This window comes from Lynx rufus, unplaced genomic scaffold (assembly GCF_022079265.1).
Source record: "Lynx rufus isolate CCGP_SWC_20201006 ecotype Redwood Valley unplaced genomic scaffold, mLynRuf1.p SCAF_10, whole genome shotgun sequence".
NCBI lineage: Eukaryota > Metazoa > Chordata > Mammalia > Carnivora > Felidae > Lynx > Lynx rufus.
The window spans coordinates 43,504,328-43,518,450 of NW_025814824.1; the positions used below are offsets into that span (position 1 = coordinate 43,504,328).

The following is a 14,123-nucleotide window of genomic DNA, read 5'->3' on the forward strand; positions in this document are numbered from 1 at the left end:
GATATGTGAACCCATTTAGTATTCTTCCAGGACGAGATTCTTGGATATGCTTTTTTTTTCCCCAAGTACTTACTGGTCCCTGTTTAAAGATATTCTAACTGATGTCTTCTTTCAGCTTTTATTATACTTTCTTTAAAGCACTCAGACATGTTTTGCCTTGAAATTCCACATAACCCTATTATTATGTCAGGATTCACACAACAATTTTTCATTATATAGAACTATAGTCATATGGTGGACCCATACTATAAATTCTTAGAATAATATTAGCATCATTTGTCTTTCTGTGATCACTGGCATTGAAAAGGATACTTATTACTGTTTATGAACTTACACTATGGGTCAGGTCCAAATGTTGAGACAGAAATTAATCACTCTCACTTTAGAAGGGTCAAGGTTAGGGACATTAGAGTACCAATTAGAAAGTGTGCTCTTTTTATGGAATCTTAATGTTCTAAGAGATTAAATGTACATTCAAAAACATATTCCCGCTTCACTGTCCGATCAAATGTAATGTGAATATGTACTTATATATTCAGCCTAATTTCATTCTGAATCAGACCTGTTATCCATATCCAGAGGGAAGCTCTCCAGAGATTTACATGGATAAATGAGAATTGGTCTTACCCTTTTAGAAAAGAGACCCTCTACAGAGCTGCTTCATTTTCTTGAAAGGGACCAGAAAGTCTCCTAAGGGCTAAACAGAGGGCCTCAGTTTCCCCATAATAGCATTTGCTTTTGTGTCTCCTGGGGAAATATGCATAGGAAAATATTGTACTTGGCAGCATGTTTAGGCTGTTGGCAATAGAGATAACAGTTGTTTCCTAGACTCAAACAGTGCAAAGAAAATGTGGAGGAAAATTCTGTTAACTGGGAAACATACATTATCCAGGCTCATACAGAAGAGCATTCAGGTTCCCAATATGCATGAATCCTACTTATAAAATAATTGATGTCTCCATGGTATGCTTGTGCAGTGTTTTTAAATTTAACTTTTCAAGTAGATCAACTTGATGACATTTTGTTTTTCTCTCATTAAAACTATATCTCTCATAATTCTAAGGGGAATCTTAAAATTCCTTAGCAATCCTCATCAACAAGCAGAATATATGTAAGAAAGACAAGCTCGGTCCCAATGTTTCCATTTTTCAAAATTCTATATTCTGTAAATGGGGCAAAGATCTCTCTCTGCATCTAGTACCAAATGCAGCAGAGCTATGCAGAGATCTAAAAAGCAATGGAATTCTCTTAAATGTTATTTATAATATTGTTCTTTTCTCCCTTACTAAACTGTATCTTTAGATTCCAGTGCCATCAGCCTTCCAAACAAAACAAAACTTCTTCACAATTCCAAGAGTTATTTATTAGGGGAATGTTAACTGCCAGTATTCCTCAACAGTTAGGGAACAAGAAGATTACATTATCACCTTTGCTCCTTAGTGTATTGATGGCGTAGCTTGAACATCGGAATCGTGCTGAATCCATGTAGTCCCAAAGCTGATGATTGTAGAAGCAAGGGACGGAGTGTCTTTGGTTTGCCTTAATCTTTCATGAGCTTCTCGTACACAAGTATCCAGAAGCTAAGTAAGAAAGTATTGCATTGAAAATAGAAAGTATCAGCCCAGGTGCAAATTATTCCTGTTAATTGAGTAACCAGTTTTGGTCTTAACGAAGATATTTAAATGGGATTTAGTAAATATATATATATATATATATATATATATATATATATATCATGGTAAAATATATAAGAGTATATATATGCAGAATATATATTTATAAAATATAAAATAATATAAATATTATACACAGAATATATATTCGAACTACAAGGAGAAGGACTGAATAGCCCCCGTTAGAGTAGGTTAGAGACAGCACAGATATCCCTGTGGACAGCTCTCCAAACAGTATTTCTTACATTATGTAGAGCTTCAAGGTTTACAAAGCACTGTTGCCAACATTGAATCCTTCTCTCTTACTCATCAGATTTTAGGCATTAGATGGCTCTCAGTCCTCTTGACCATAGCCTCTCAGAACCTGATTGCCCCAGTAGGCACTGGGAACGGGGTTGGTCGGAAAGGTCACTGAGGAGGTTCGGCAATGTGCATGTCTGCCCTGATGACTCCCCTTGCTTCTGTAGGTGGGAGGCCACCCCGTGGACCGCGTGCTCCTCCTCGTGTGGGGGGGGCATCCAGAGCCGGGCAGTTTCCTGTGTGGAGGAGGACATCCAGGGGCATGTCACCTCAGTGGAAGAGTGGAAATGCATGTACACCCCTAAGATGCCCATCGTGCAGCCCTGCAACATTTTTGACTGTCCTAAATGGCTGGCACAGGAGTGGTCTCCGGTAACTGTGCCCTCTTTCTTTGTTCGTTAGGAGAGTAAGTCCACTCTTCCCTCTCATCGTCATGACCCCACCAGCTACCCTGTGCAGCTCCCCACTTCTCTTGAGGTGTCTAGAAGCCCACCAGTTTAGCCCTGATGTAGGCACGCCCCAAATCTAGCACAGCCAAAAGTAAATGAGTAAATATGTATAGCTTCTTCAAGTTACTTCCAGAAGCCTCTGTCGCTCATAACGTTCCCTCAAGTGGCAAGGAGAGGCAAATGTCTGTCAAGAGCAGCTGAGGCCAAGTGACTGATCCTGAGTCTCTAGAAGCTGCTCGGATGATAGAGCTCAGTAGACCACAGTTTGGTTTTATTTTGTATTTCTTGTGCTTTGTCTATATCCAAAAAGGGTATGAGTGGATTTAAATTAAAATTATGTGTATTATTCATTGAAAAGAAAGATGAAATGGAAATGGCAAAATAATCAGAATGGGGATGAAGTAGGATAATTAAAACCAGAACATTCTAGAACATTAGGGAAACTGTTGCAGCAGCCTAAATAAAACATTACTTGAGGTTTCATGGCTGCTAATGCAAAGGGTTGAAATAGCAAAAGAGATAGAAAGATGAGGAGATAAGCCACTGTGCCCTCAGCCACACAGATGGCACTTCACTTCACTACGTGGCTTTGTGGCAGCAGGATCAGAGCTTGGACATTTCTCTGTGTCTAGACTTGCTCCCAGGTGTCTGGAACCACTGGAGGTGCCATCTACATCTGGCTGTTGAATCAACTCCCTTGAACAGTTTTGACTGTGTCATATAATCAGTTGGATCAGCCATGCTGCAATAATACGTGTCAACTATGATGGCTGTTCAAAAAAATGTCAATATCCATGTGGGAGCTAGCAAAATGACTCAATAAAATTAAAATGCAGTGTTAGCAATCAAAATTGAGCACATGCTACAGTTTCTTTTCTCCTTCTTTTCACTACTTGGTTTGGGACTTGGCACACAGTGGGTGCTTTCAGGAATGCTACCTAACTCATCTAAATCTAAGAATTGTAAGTGATTTAATTTTCAGCCACCTTCACCCTAAGTAGCCAAAAATAACAAAGATTCCATGAATGGTAAGAAATGGTACAAATCCACCAGGAGTCCTTATATAAAAGCAGCCCTTTAAAGTCTCAGGTGAGAGATGAGGCAAAGTGAACAAGGCTTTGCTATGAGTCTCCTCTGTCTTGCCTTCTCCTTCCAGTGCACGGTGACATGCGGCCAGGGCCTCAGGTATCGGGTGGTCCTCTGCATCGACCATCGTGGAATGCACACAGGAGGTTGTAGCCCCAAAACCAAGCCCCACATAAAAGAGGAATGCATCATACCCACTCCCTGCTATAAACCCAAAGGTAACTCCACAGGTGCTCGCTTACCAGCCTTTTCATTGTTATGTGCATTCAGGGACTGTTTGAAACTCCTTGGAATATTTTTAAGGATCCCAGGGTTCTTGGAAACTATATTGTGTAGCTTAGACTCTACTAAATGGACTTAACTCTTTCTAAAAAATCTTTCAAATAATTTTGATTGCAAATTGTTGTTTAAGTACTACTTATTTACATAATTCTCTCCTGGATCATAAAGCTGTTTGAAGGCCATTGCTGAAAAGTAGCAGATATATCTGCTTAGAGGGAGATACTATAGAGACATTGGAGACATGTATAAGTGATTTACTATCCACATGTCTTGCTGTTGAAAACAATGCAGTGAATCCGAAAGTGTCTCCTTTGCTAAGCGTGAAATACATTGGGAAGCTTCATACTGAAGAAACATACTGATGAAACAGAAAGGTGTTGCTTATTATCCTGAGAATTAAAACATTAATATGAGACCAGAAGCCAGAATCTTAACTTAAAATGGAAATACGGAATAAATCACAATTCAACAGATACTACATGTAATTTATAAAAAGCAATTTTGTAAAAAGTTCTACTTAGCGAGCAAGATTTATTATAATTATACAGGGTCTCTCAGATTAGCATGCCCACTAATCTGACCTCTTTGCTGATATTGATATAGTCTGAGTCAAGGAAAGAGAAAATGCCAAAGTCACAAACCAATTCAGAAGTAAAGAACTCCTTGTGATAAACTACCTCCTATTATTGATATTAAATATGGTTCCCGAGAGCCAGGGTGGCTCAGTTGGTTGAGTGCCCAGCTTCGGCTCAGGTCATGATCTCGCAGTTGACAAGTTTGAGCCCCGCGTCGGGCTCTGTACTGACAGCTGGGAGCCTGGAGCCTGCTTCAGATTCTGTGTCTCCGTCTCTTTCTGCCCCTACCCTGCTCATGCTCTGTCTCTCTCTGTCTCAAAACTAAAACATTTTTAAAAATTTAAAAAATAAATATGATTCCCATTTGCTTCTGAATTTATTTCTCTAAAGATTACATTTCTCTGAAAATCAGCCACAGCGTAGCTCTTTATTCTGCCGTCTGTAGGTTGCCCTTGTTGGGGGTGAATGGCATCATGAAATCTAAATGATATAATGGAAATAAACAAACCCAAAATACCAGAAATCCTGATTCACTTTAATAACTACATCTCTCTCTAAACGTCAGTTTCTTCATCCGTAAAATGGGGCTAATAATAGTAACTACCTCAGAGATGATGTATTAAAGGAGATACAGTGCAAACAGGGTGCTTAGCTCACTGCCTGGAATATAGCGAGTTTGTCCTAAATGTTATCTTCAACTCCTGACTATCATCAGCATCCTTAAATACGGGAGGAAGAGCCCCTGGTACATCTTACGGGATGCAATTCAAATAGACAATTTATTGTATTGTAGGCCTGCTAATATTACCAAGCTTAATGCTCCCTTACTGCGACAGAGCAATGGCTCACACTGTCAGATAGGGAGTCACTGACTGCGTCACTTAGTTGGAGAGGTGAGCTAGTTGTAAAATGACGTCTGCACAGGTACCCTGTTAGCGTGTCTAAATGATAGCACATCCTTCTGGCCTCAGCAGCTTCATAGTTCTCTTCGCACTTTGATTTCTGACTATAAACAATCGCTGCACATAGAGCACCAGACGTGATGCCCCCCCCCACTTAAAATAGTCAATTATTTGTTAGCTCTATCTTTACCAAGCCACTTCAGAGAAAGAAAAGCAGTTTGTGGTTAACTACCAAGAATAAAATCTGGATTTTCACAACTACGTAGTGAGTCTGGCTCTCTAAACATCATGAAAATGCTGTATAATTCTGTGGTGTATGCATATAGAGACATATTTCTTTCATCTTTACAATTATATGTCATAAAATGGTGATAGAGCTTCACTGGCTCATACTATAAAGGCAAGTATGCCTATAAACGATCCTAATAAATATGTCAGAATGGGAATCTTGGCAGTGACTTCTGTAGGAGCAGTTATGACCTCCCTCTTTCTTTTTCTCCTTCACGTTTTTTCCCCCTGCCCAGGAAGTAGTTAGGAAGCTTGTCCTGAATTGTATGGCCAACGTAAGATAAATAGGTAAAACAGTCCAATTATGGGTTGTGGACCCTAAGTTACTCATATTCCAGTTGTCAGTGAGCGTTAGGGTGGTGCTGAATGAGTCAGATATGGAAGGCAATGTTTTGTGAATTTCAGAGTGGCATTTTTGTTTGTTTTTGACAACATGGCATAGATCACACTTTGCCAAAAGGAAAAGGAGAAAGAGGTCAGGATTTATTAAAGTATTGCAGTATAATTTATTGTACTTTGTGTTTGCCTTAAAAAATAAATATCACTCTATCTTTTTGACAGGAAATAGTGAAAAGATACTTTGATGACTCTTCATACACATACTGAGCCAGCGTTCCTAGAGTTACGACTTTCATGATTAAAAGACTTTTCCTTTGCTCTTCAGCGTAATGAGAGGGAAGCATATGTGCACAAAGACTAGTAATACTAAACATTTAAAAATATTCTCTTTTCTTCATATAACCATCATCAGTAGCAGAAATTTACCAAAAAACTTATTATTTGCAGCTACCCATATAGTTTCTAGGTAGTGCAAAATCAGGAACTGGTAAAGACATAAAGGAAGCTCCCTAAAATTACAAAATGGTTCTAACCTCTTCTCTCTTATGTGCATGCACTTAATTCTCAGAGAAACTTCCGGTAGAGGCCAAGCTGCCATGGTACAAGCAAGCTCAAGAGCTAGAAGAAGGAGCTGCCGTGTCAGAAGAGCCCTCGTAAGTGTTAAAACCACAAGGTGTTTTGCTTTTGAAGCTGATTGGTTTAAAGAAAGAGGGGTCTCATTGACTGTGGCTTCCTTGGGTTCTGAGCGACCTGTCACCCTCTCACCAAGGGTTGAAATGAGCCTTTGGGCTGTCACATTGGAGATTTATCAGTTTCAAAGCGTGTCTCAAAACATAAGATTGCATGGTTGCTCTCTAAATACTTTTCAATTTTGAAGGAAATGAAGGGGTAGTGCCCATCCTCTTCTCCAAAATCTGACCTCCTCTTGGGGCGCCTGGGTGGCGCAGTCGGTTAAGCGTCTGACTTCAGCCAGGTCACGATCTCGCGCTCCGTGAGTTCGAGCCCCGCGTCGGGCTCTGGGCTGATGGCTCAGAGCCTGGAGCCTGTTTCCGATTCTGTGTCTCCCTCTCTCTCTGCCCCTCCCCCGTTCATGCTCTGTCTCTCTCTGTCCCAAAAATAAATAAACGTTGAAAAAAAAAAATTCAAAATCTGACCTCCTCTTTTCCAAGAGGCTAAAGGTGAGAAGGCCCAGGCTGCCTCTGATGATGTAACATAGATTGGATGTGAAAGTCTGGGCAGCTTTTCACATTTCTTATACCCCAGCTGTGCAATATAGCCACTCACAAAAGGTAAAGCATAGGTAAAATATATTTCAGGACAAAAGAAGTATATTAGCTTTTCTTTTCCCTATCTTGCTGTGATCGGGATCACATGGATACCAGTCTTTGCCCTACTTGATCATGGTTCCTTACCTGCCCAGTTTTATCAAGGCCATGAAATTTGCAAGACCACCAGGCAAAGAGTTTTCAGATGTTTCAGAAGAGGAAACAATAAGAAAGACAAACATTGACTGACCGATTGATGGGATGATTAAAGTTATACGTTGATTGTACTAGAAAGCACTAGGTATATCTGCTGCATCATTTTTTAAAATAAATACATCACTCTAGTGATGTATTTCATTTATGATCAAAGCACTTTCTCAGAGTGATGATTTTCTCGATTAATTTATTTCATATAAACCCTAGGCTCTGTGCATAAGACATGTTACCCACCGTCCAGGAGCTCACAGTATAGCATGTAGGATATGAAGGGTTTTCAAATTCAACATACAGTTTAAATTTTACCAGAGAGGAACACCTGAGTGGTTCGGTCGGTTAAGCATCTGACTCTTGGTTTCAGATCAGACCAGGTCTCATGGTTCATGAGTTCGAGCCCAGCATCAGGTGCTGTGCTGCCAGTGCAGAGCCGACTTGGGATTCTCTCTCTCCCTCTTTCTGCCCCTCCCTCTCTCTCTTTCTTTCTCTCTCAAAATTACTAAATAAACTTTTAAAAAATAAAGTAAATTTTACCAGAGAAATAAATCAGCACTGTAATCTATGTATCCGAAAGCAATTTAGAATTTTCTCAGATTCATCCCGTTCGAACCTAAATCTGATATGGTGTGCCAGACCATGAATTGTGCTCCTGAATCACACCCTAAACAGCAAAGGATTGAAGAAGAATTTCAAAACACAGATTGGTACAACCAAAGTTGATTTGTAAAGAAATGAAATTTGTTTTTCAGTCACGTGGTTTCACATTAGGCTATACATTTCGTACTTTAAAGGACAGTAAGCAAAATATAAATTACCTTTGTACTATAAAGTTACTACTAGCACCTTTTTTTTAATGTTTATTTATTTTTGAGAGAGAGAGAGAGCAAGAGAGAGAGCAGAGGAGGGGCAGAGAGAGGGAGACAGAGGATCTGAAGCAGGCTTCACGCTGCAGCAGAGAGCCTGATGCTGGGCTTGAACTCACGAACTGAGAGATCAGGACCTGAGGTGGAGACAGACGCTTAACTGACTGAGCCACCCAGATGCCCCACTGCAGCACCTTTTTCCACTTCTTTGAGAAGTGACTTTTTTAACCATTGCAGAACTTTGGAGAGAAGGCGATGTTTAAAGATCACAGTGCAACCTTTACGTGGATATATGAAGGCTTAAAACTTTCTGTTTCTCTCCTGCCAATACCTGGCCGGACAGGCCTTCGTGCTGCTGGAGAGGAAGTAAGCAATTTATTTTAGAGGGGGATTAACTCTTTATCCACTAAGGTCCTATTAAGACACAGAAAGATGCCACTCCATATATACATTCTTAGGTGAGATACGTTTAAAACCAGACATGTACTATTCTACTTAAATAAACTGCTCGCCTGTACATAATATTTTGTCATTTGGTCTAAAGCATAATCCTATATACAGTACTGCATTATAACCGAAGTTAAGTAATATAATAAAGTTGAAGTTAAATCAAAACATCTTACATCAATAATATAACATCTTTCCCATTATTAGATACCTCTTAGATGAAAGTAGTAAGTGGAGCTCAATGCCTCTGCAGAAGGATTACATAGACTTATGGTCAACCATGTTTTGTAATGAGTGTTTTCCAGGGAAGGTCTGATTAAGATGCATCATGTTGAACTTTAATCTTAATAAAATCCCTAAAGTAGTTAACCACATAGTTTTCACCGTTGAAACTATAGCCATATATTAGATTATTAAATTTTACTCTTGGTGTAATGGAATTGCCATCTTGGCATGATTAATCTGAATTGAAGTAGATTGTAATTGGAGCGCCAGTTCTGGGGAAAGGAAATGTATACTGTTGTGCTCAGAACAATAATTACTTTTATACCAAAATGAAATAAATGACAGGTGTAGAATAATGTAATGAAAGGTATCCGGTTTCCACATCTTAATGTGCTTTACATGTTTAGTGCACTGAACCCTAGGAAAGGTCTTACGTGTCACATTATTTTTTCATTGATTTTGAATTTAAAAAACATAATTTTGCATGGGCTTAATTCTTTCTTTTTTAAACCACATAGGCTAGTTTCTAAATGTGTGTAGCAACCTATAATTACTCTCCATAGTATAATGAAGAAATGATATAGTGTCAGCACGTCTTTCTTTCCCCCCACCAAAGAGACTCACATTGCTTAAATTAAATGGTGATGTTTAGAAGCTGTGCCTGTCACTTCTGAACTGCTACAGAGAAGCATGAATAGTGATCCAGACCTATTATCTCTCACTTTGGCCCCACCTAATATGGAGAGTTCTATAGTAAAAACAGTAAATATCATTTATTTCCCCTTATGTAAAATAAAAATATGATCACCAGCCTGTCTCATTAGACAGTATAGGAAAACAAGTACCTTTAAAGTCTTTAGCCTATGGCGATACTGTTACTGAGTATTAGATGCTTGTGGTAGTCCCACCAATAATTGGGTAGCACTCTGGCCAAAGGTATGTTGGAAAGCAACCGCTCTAAGGTATGTTTAGAAAAAGCTATGATTAAAAAGTAAACACTGAGCTTCCAAGAAATAACCCAAACTTGATAAACTTCCAAGAAATAACCAAAACTTGATGGAACAGGTGTGCACACTGGTATTATTGTTCCACTAAACTAAATGCAATGCAGCGGATACAGATACAGATATCAGTCACGTAGAATACCTGAAATAAGGATCGAGATTAACTCACATGGTAATGTCCTTAATATATTGAATTCATCATATAAAGCTGCAGCTTTATTTGGAAATAATTTTAGACGTTAATTGCTTTTTTTCCTAGCAACAAACGGGTTTATTTGTGATGTATTTGATTCATACGGCACAAAAGTAGGAGCATTCATTGTGAGGAACATATTTTCATGATATGAAAAAAGTATCTCCTAACCCACCCGGGAGAGTCACAGCATCTAAACTGATTTTTCACTAGTGGCCATGGTTTGACTTGATCCAGGCACAGGTTTTTATCAGATTTTTCTGACAACCAGCAGCAAGAATCTTCAAGCCAGGTATTTTTGTCTCTCCTCATTGAACAAAACAGTGTGAACAAGATCCAGCCCCTAATCAAGACTAGTCAAGTGGGGTTTTAGCCCGTGAAGCTGATCGAGCACAGTCTTACAAATAAATACAATAAGGTGAACTTGCCTTCGAAGATGCCCTCTAAGGAATCCATAGAAATCCCTGCTACCCAATTAACACGGAAGGAATCAGAGTTAGACTTCTAAAAATAATAAGATTCTGGGAGAGTTGCATTTTTTCAAGGCTAAGATAAGTACCTTTCCAACACTAGAAAGGGGCAGATAGAAAAATGACTGATGGAATTCTCTTTGGCTGTTATTTGAAGTATGTCGTTTTGAATTTGCCTCCAGCTGATGAAAGTCTCATTTAGGATACATCATTTATTTTATTTTATTTTATTTTTTAGGTTTCATAAGTTATTATTTTTCTTTTCTATCATTTTATTTTTACAGTGTAATATTAGTTTCGGGTGTAGAATATAGTGATTCAGCACTTCCATACATTACCCCGTGCTCATCAAAAGTGCCCTCCTCAATCCCCATCACCTGTTCACCCCTCACCCACCCACCTCCCTCCCCTCTGGTAACCATGGGTTTGTTCTCTATAATTAAGAGTCTGTTTTTTGGTTTGTCTAGGATTTAAATGCCAGATTGAGCCCAGCTGGTTGCTTCCACGGACAAATATGTGGGGATAGCCTTCTAGGTATTTTTTAAGCCCTCCATATTGTACTTTTATTTGGTGAGGGATCAGAACTACACTATGGTAGTATAATTGTGTTCATTAATCAGGTAGTAGCTAAATAAATTACTGACCTGGTTTCCCATCTCCTATCTTTAACTTACTTTCAGTCTTTGTTGAGTTATATGCAGAAACATGACAACCACCTCAAGCCAAGTACGCATAACGACCACTTTGACAGCTTAATTTCTTGAACAAAAATGATACTATGGTGTCCTCTAGGACATGTAAAGGCTGCATGTCTACTGTTGCTGTACAGGAAGTTAATCAGCTGGCCTTCTTAACAAGCCTGATCTAACTTGAAACAGGAAGGAAATTGTTCATTTCCTTAACTCCTTCAGGCCATTAACAGGCCACTCAGTGCCCTGCAAAGTGTAATCTATTAAGGGAGGCAGGCGTAAAGGTATGGCTAGATGCTTCAGAGGCTCTGAGTCTCTCTTTTTAGACTTTCTGGTCTCTGAATCAAATCATCCCAGAAAGAAGGAGGGAGGGAGGACTAATTGGGTACCTAGGGAAGCCAGTTTCCTCCCAGATTTATTTCAGTTGCCAGGAGTTCTGCTTGGATGGCTTTGAGCGAGAAATAGGAGACAGGCGATTACTTTGGACCCTAAGTGACCAAGAAGGCCATTGGAACCAGCCATCCATCCTTCAAATGTTGGCACATACCAGGCGGAGAGCCTTAATGGTGCCGTCCTCTCAAAAGTAGGATTGGGTGGTCCTCTATGCCTTGATTGTGCTTGCCCTTAAAAAATCTTGAGTTATCTCATCAGATTTCCAGTTAACAACTTTAGTTCATGGTTAAGAAAACATTTTTGTGCTTCAGCACAATAGTCAGGTCTTAAACGTATTGCCATAAATAATCTTGGTGTAAGCCATTTAAAAAAAGGAAGAAGAAAAAGGAAAGCAGGCAGGCCAAAGGCAGCAGTAATATCTGGATGCCAGATGGCATCAGCTTAGTGATGGGGCTGATTCAATAAGAAGCAAAGGGAAATTCCTGTCATGCATCTGTGTGAACAGAACCCACAAGGAATTAGATACAGAAGGAAAAGCCAATAAGAGTCTCCATGGTGATCCTGTAGTCATTAAATGCCTTGTTTACCTTGTTGGAAATAGTATTTAAATATATAATATTTAAGCATATGTTTACATTAGTCCGTATTTATATCCAGCAAGTTAGTTGTCTGAGAATGTGGATGTCTTAACTCAGTGGTGAAGAATGTGAATTCACATTTTAAAAAAAGTGGCTAGAAATGTTAATTGTGTGACATGTGTTTTTATATTTTCCCCCAAAGAATATTCAGGGAATCAAACATCAGTAATGGGTCCAGATAGTTTGGCTGTTTATATCCTCAATACAAGGTGCCTGAATTATATTCTCTTCATGAATCTCAGGCCACAGAAAATAAAAGGAATATCTTGTATATATATAAAAACAGATATATTTCTTAAGAATCAAAAGTGACATCATCTAAGATCAAGAAATTTAGACACTATTTGTAGATCATTACACCAACATAAGGGCTGTTCAAGCATGAGAATTACAGGATTAAAAAAAAAGCACAAAAGCATTTAATTTTGAGAATTGGCACATAGCAGAGCAAAAGCCCATGCTGGCCAGACTGAATCAGCCCTTACCTCTCAATGGTCATGACCTCACTCACTTTCAACTCCTTCCTTTCTGGCCTCCTTCCCATCTACCTAAATCATTCTCTTCCATTATATTCTCTGCAACTGCATGCTTAATAGAAGTTCTCTGAATGTATATTTTAGATGCCTATGGAGAGTCAGCAGACCTGCTAAATTGTTCACATCTCCTGATGAAAGAAGCTAAGTTTGCTCATAAGTCACCTGCTCTGTGCCGTGCCCCGTGCCAGTTGCAAATACTGTAAAAATAAGCCTGATAGTCCTTGCCCTCAAAGAACCTTGAGTGCATTCTTACCATAGGAATGATAGGATTATGTCCAAAGTGCTGAGTATTGGTCACTTATCCACAGATTGAACAAATGAGCTAGCTGTATTTAAGAAATGTAATATGATGTCTGAGTATGCACAGTGTGATAGTATTATTGATTTAAAAAGAAATGTGGGAGAATTATTTATTGAATTCCTAAATTCTCTCCGCTACTGTGCATTCCTCTGAGTTAAAATATTAGAATAGTTAAGCTAGTACATGGTAATTCACAAACAACATAAATGAGAGGAAAATGTAATATACAGGGAAAGGGTTTGGGGGATGTTGGTATGAACTGATGTTTGGCAGATTGTGATAGAACCTATTTGAATCTGACTTTCACTCCAAAACTAGTGCTTGAGAAAGGATTATAGCCAATGATCATATATGTTGTATCAGTATACGTACTTGAGCGATTCTTACCTATACTTTGAGAAAAGCTGCAGAAACCATAGGTAATTTCCTAAAATTTAAAAATGTTCAGGTATGTGGGGCGCGTGGGTGGCTCAGTTGGTTGAGTGTCCAACTTGGGCTTAGGTCATGATCTCACAGTTTGTGGGTTCGGGTCCCGCATGGGCTCTGTGCTGAGAATTCAGAGCCTGGAGCCTGCTTCGAATTCTGTGTCTCCCTCTCTCTCTGCTCCTCCCCTGCTCATGCTCTGTCTCTCTCTCTCTCTCTCTCCTTCAAAAATAAATAAAAACATTTTTAAAAAATTAAAAAATTTTTCAGGTATATAATGCTGCCAACTATGTGAGTTGGTGAGGGGTAAGTCTGTGTGTTTGTGTGCCCAAACAAGGATGTAGCCCTGCTGAGATCAAAGGAAAAAGCAGTTTAGTTATTGATCATACCTCCATGCAGGGCAGCAGTGTGCACCAGCAGTGGTGAAAAGTGTGGGCTCCAGGGACAGATTGGCTGGGTGTTCATCTTGGATCCACCACTAGCAACAGGGGACCTGGGCAAGTCCCTTAACTCTTTGGCTGCAATTTCCTCATTTGTGAAATGAGCATGATAACAGCACCTGTATCTTT

At 39.3% G+C, this 14,123-nt stretch overlaps 1 protein-coding gene across 1 annotated transcript in view; it reads left to right on the forward strand.

The window, feature by feature from the left end:
• ADAMTSL1 (ADAMTS like 1) overlaps positions 1-14,123 on the forward strand; it is an 878,428-nt gene that overhangs the window by 673,761 nt on the left and 190,544 nt on the right. Inside the window, exons 12-14 of the mRNA XM_047098171.1 lie at positions 2,141-2,345; positions 3,579-3,726; positions 6,463-6,547. Of these exons, the coding sequence (XP_046954127.1) occupies positions 2,141-2,345; positions 3,579-3,726; positions 6,463-6,547 (438 nt within the window). The remainder of the gene's footprint in view (positions 1-2,140; positions 2,346-3,578; positions 3,727-6,462; positions 6,548-14,123) is intronic.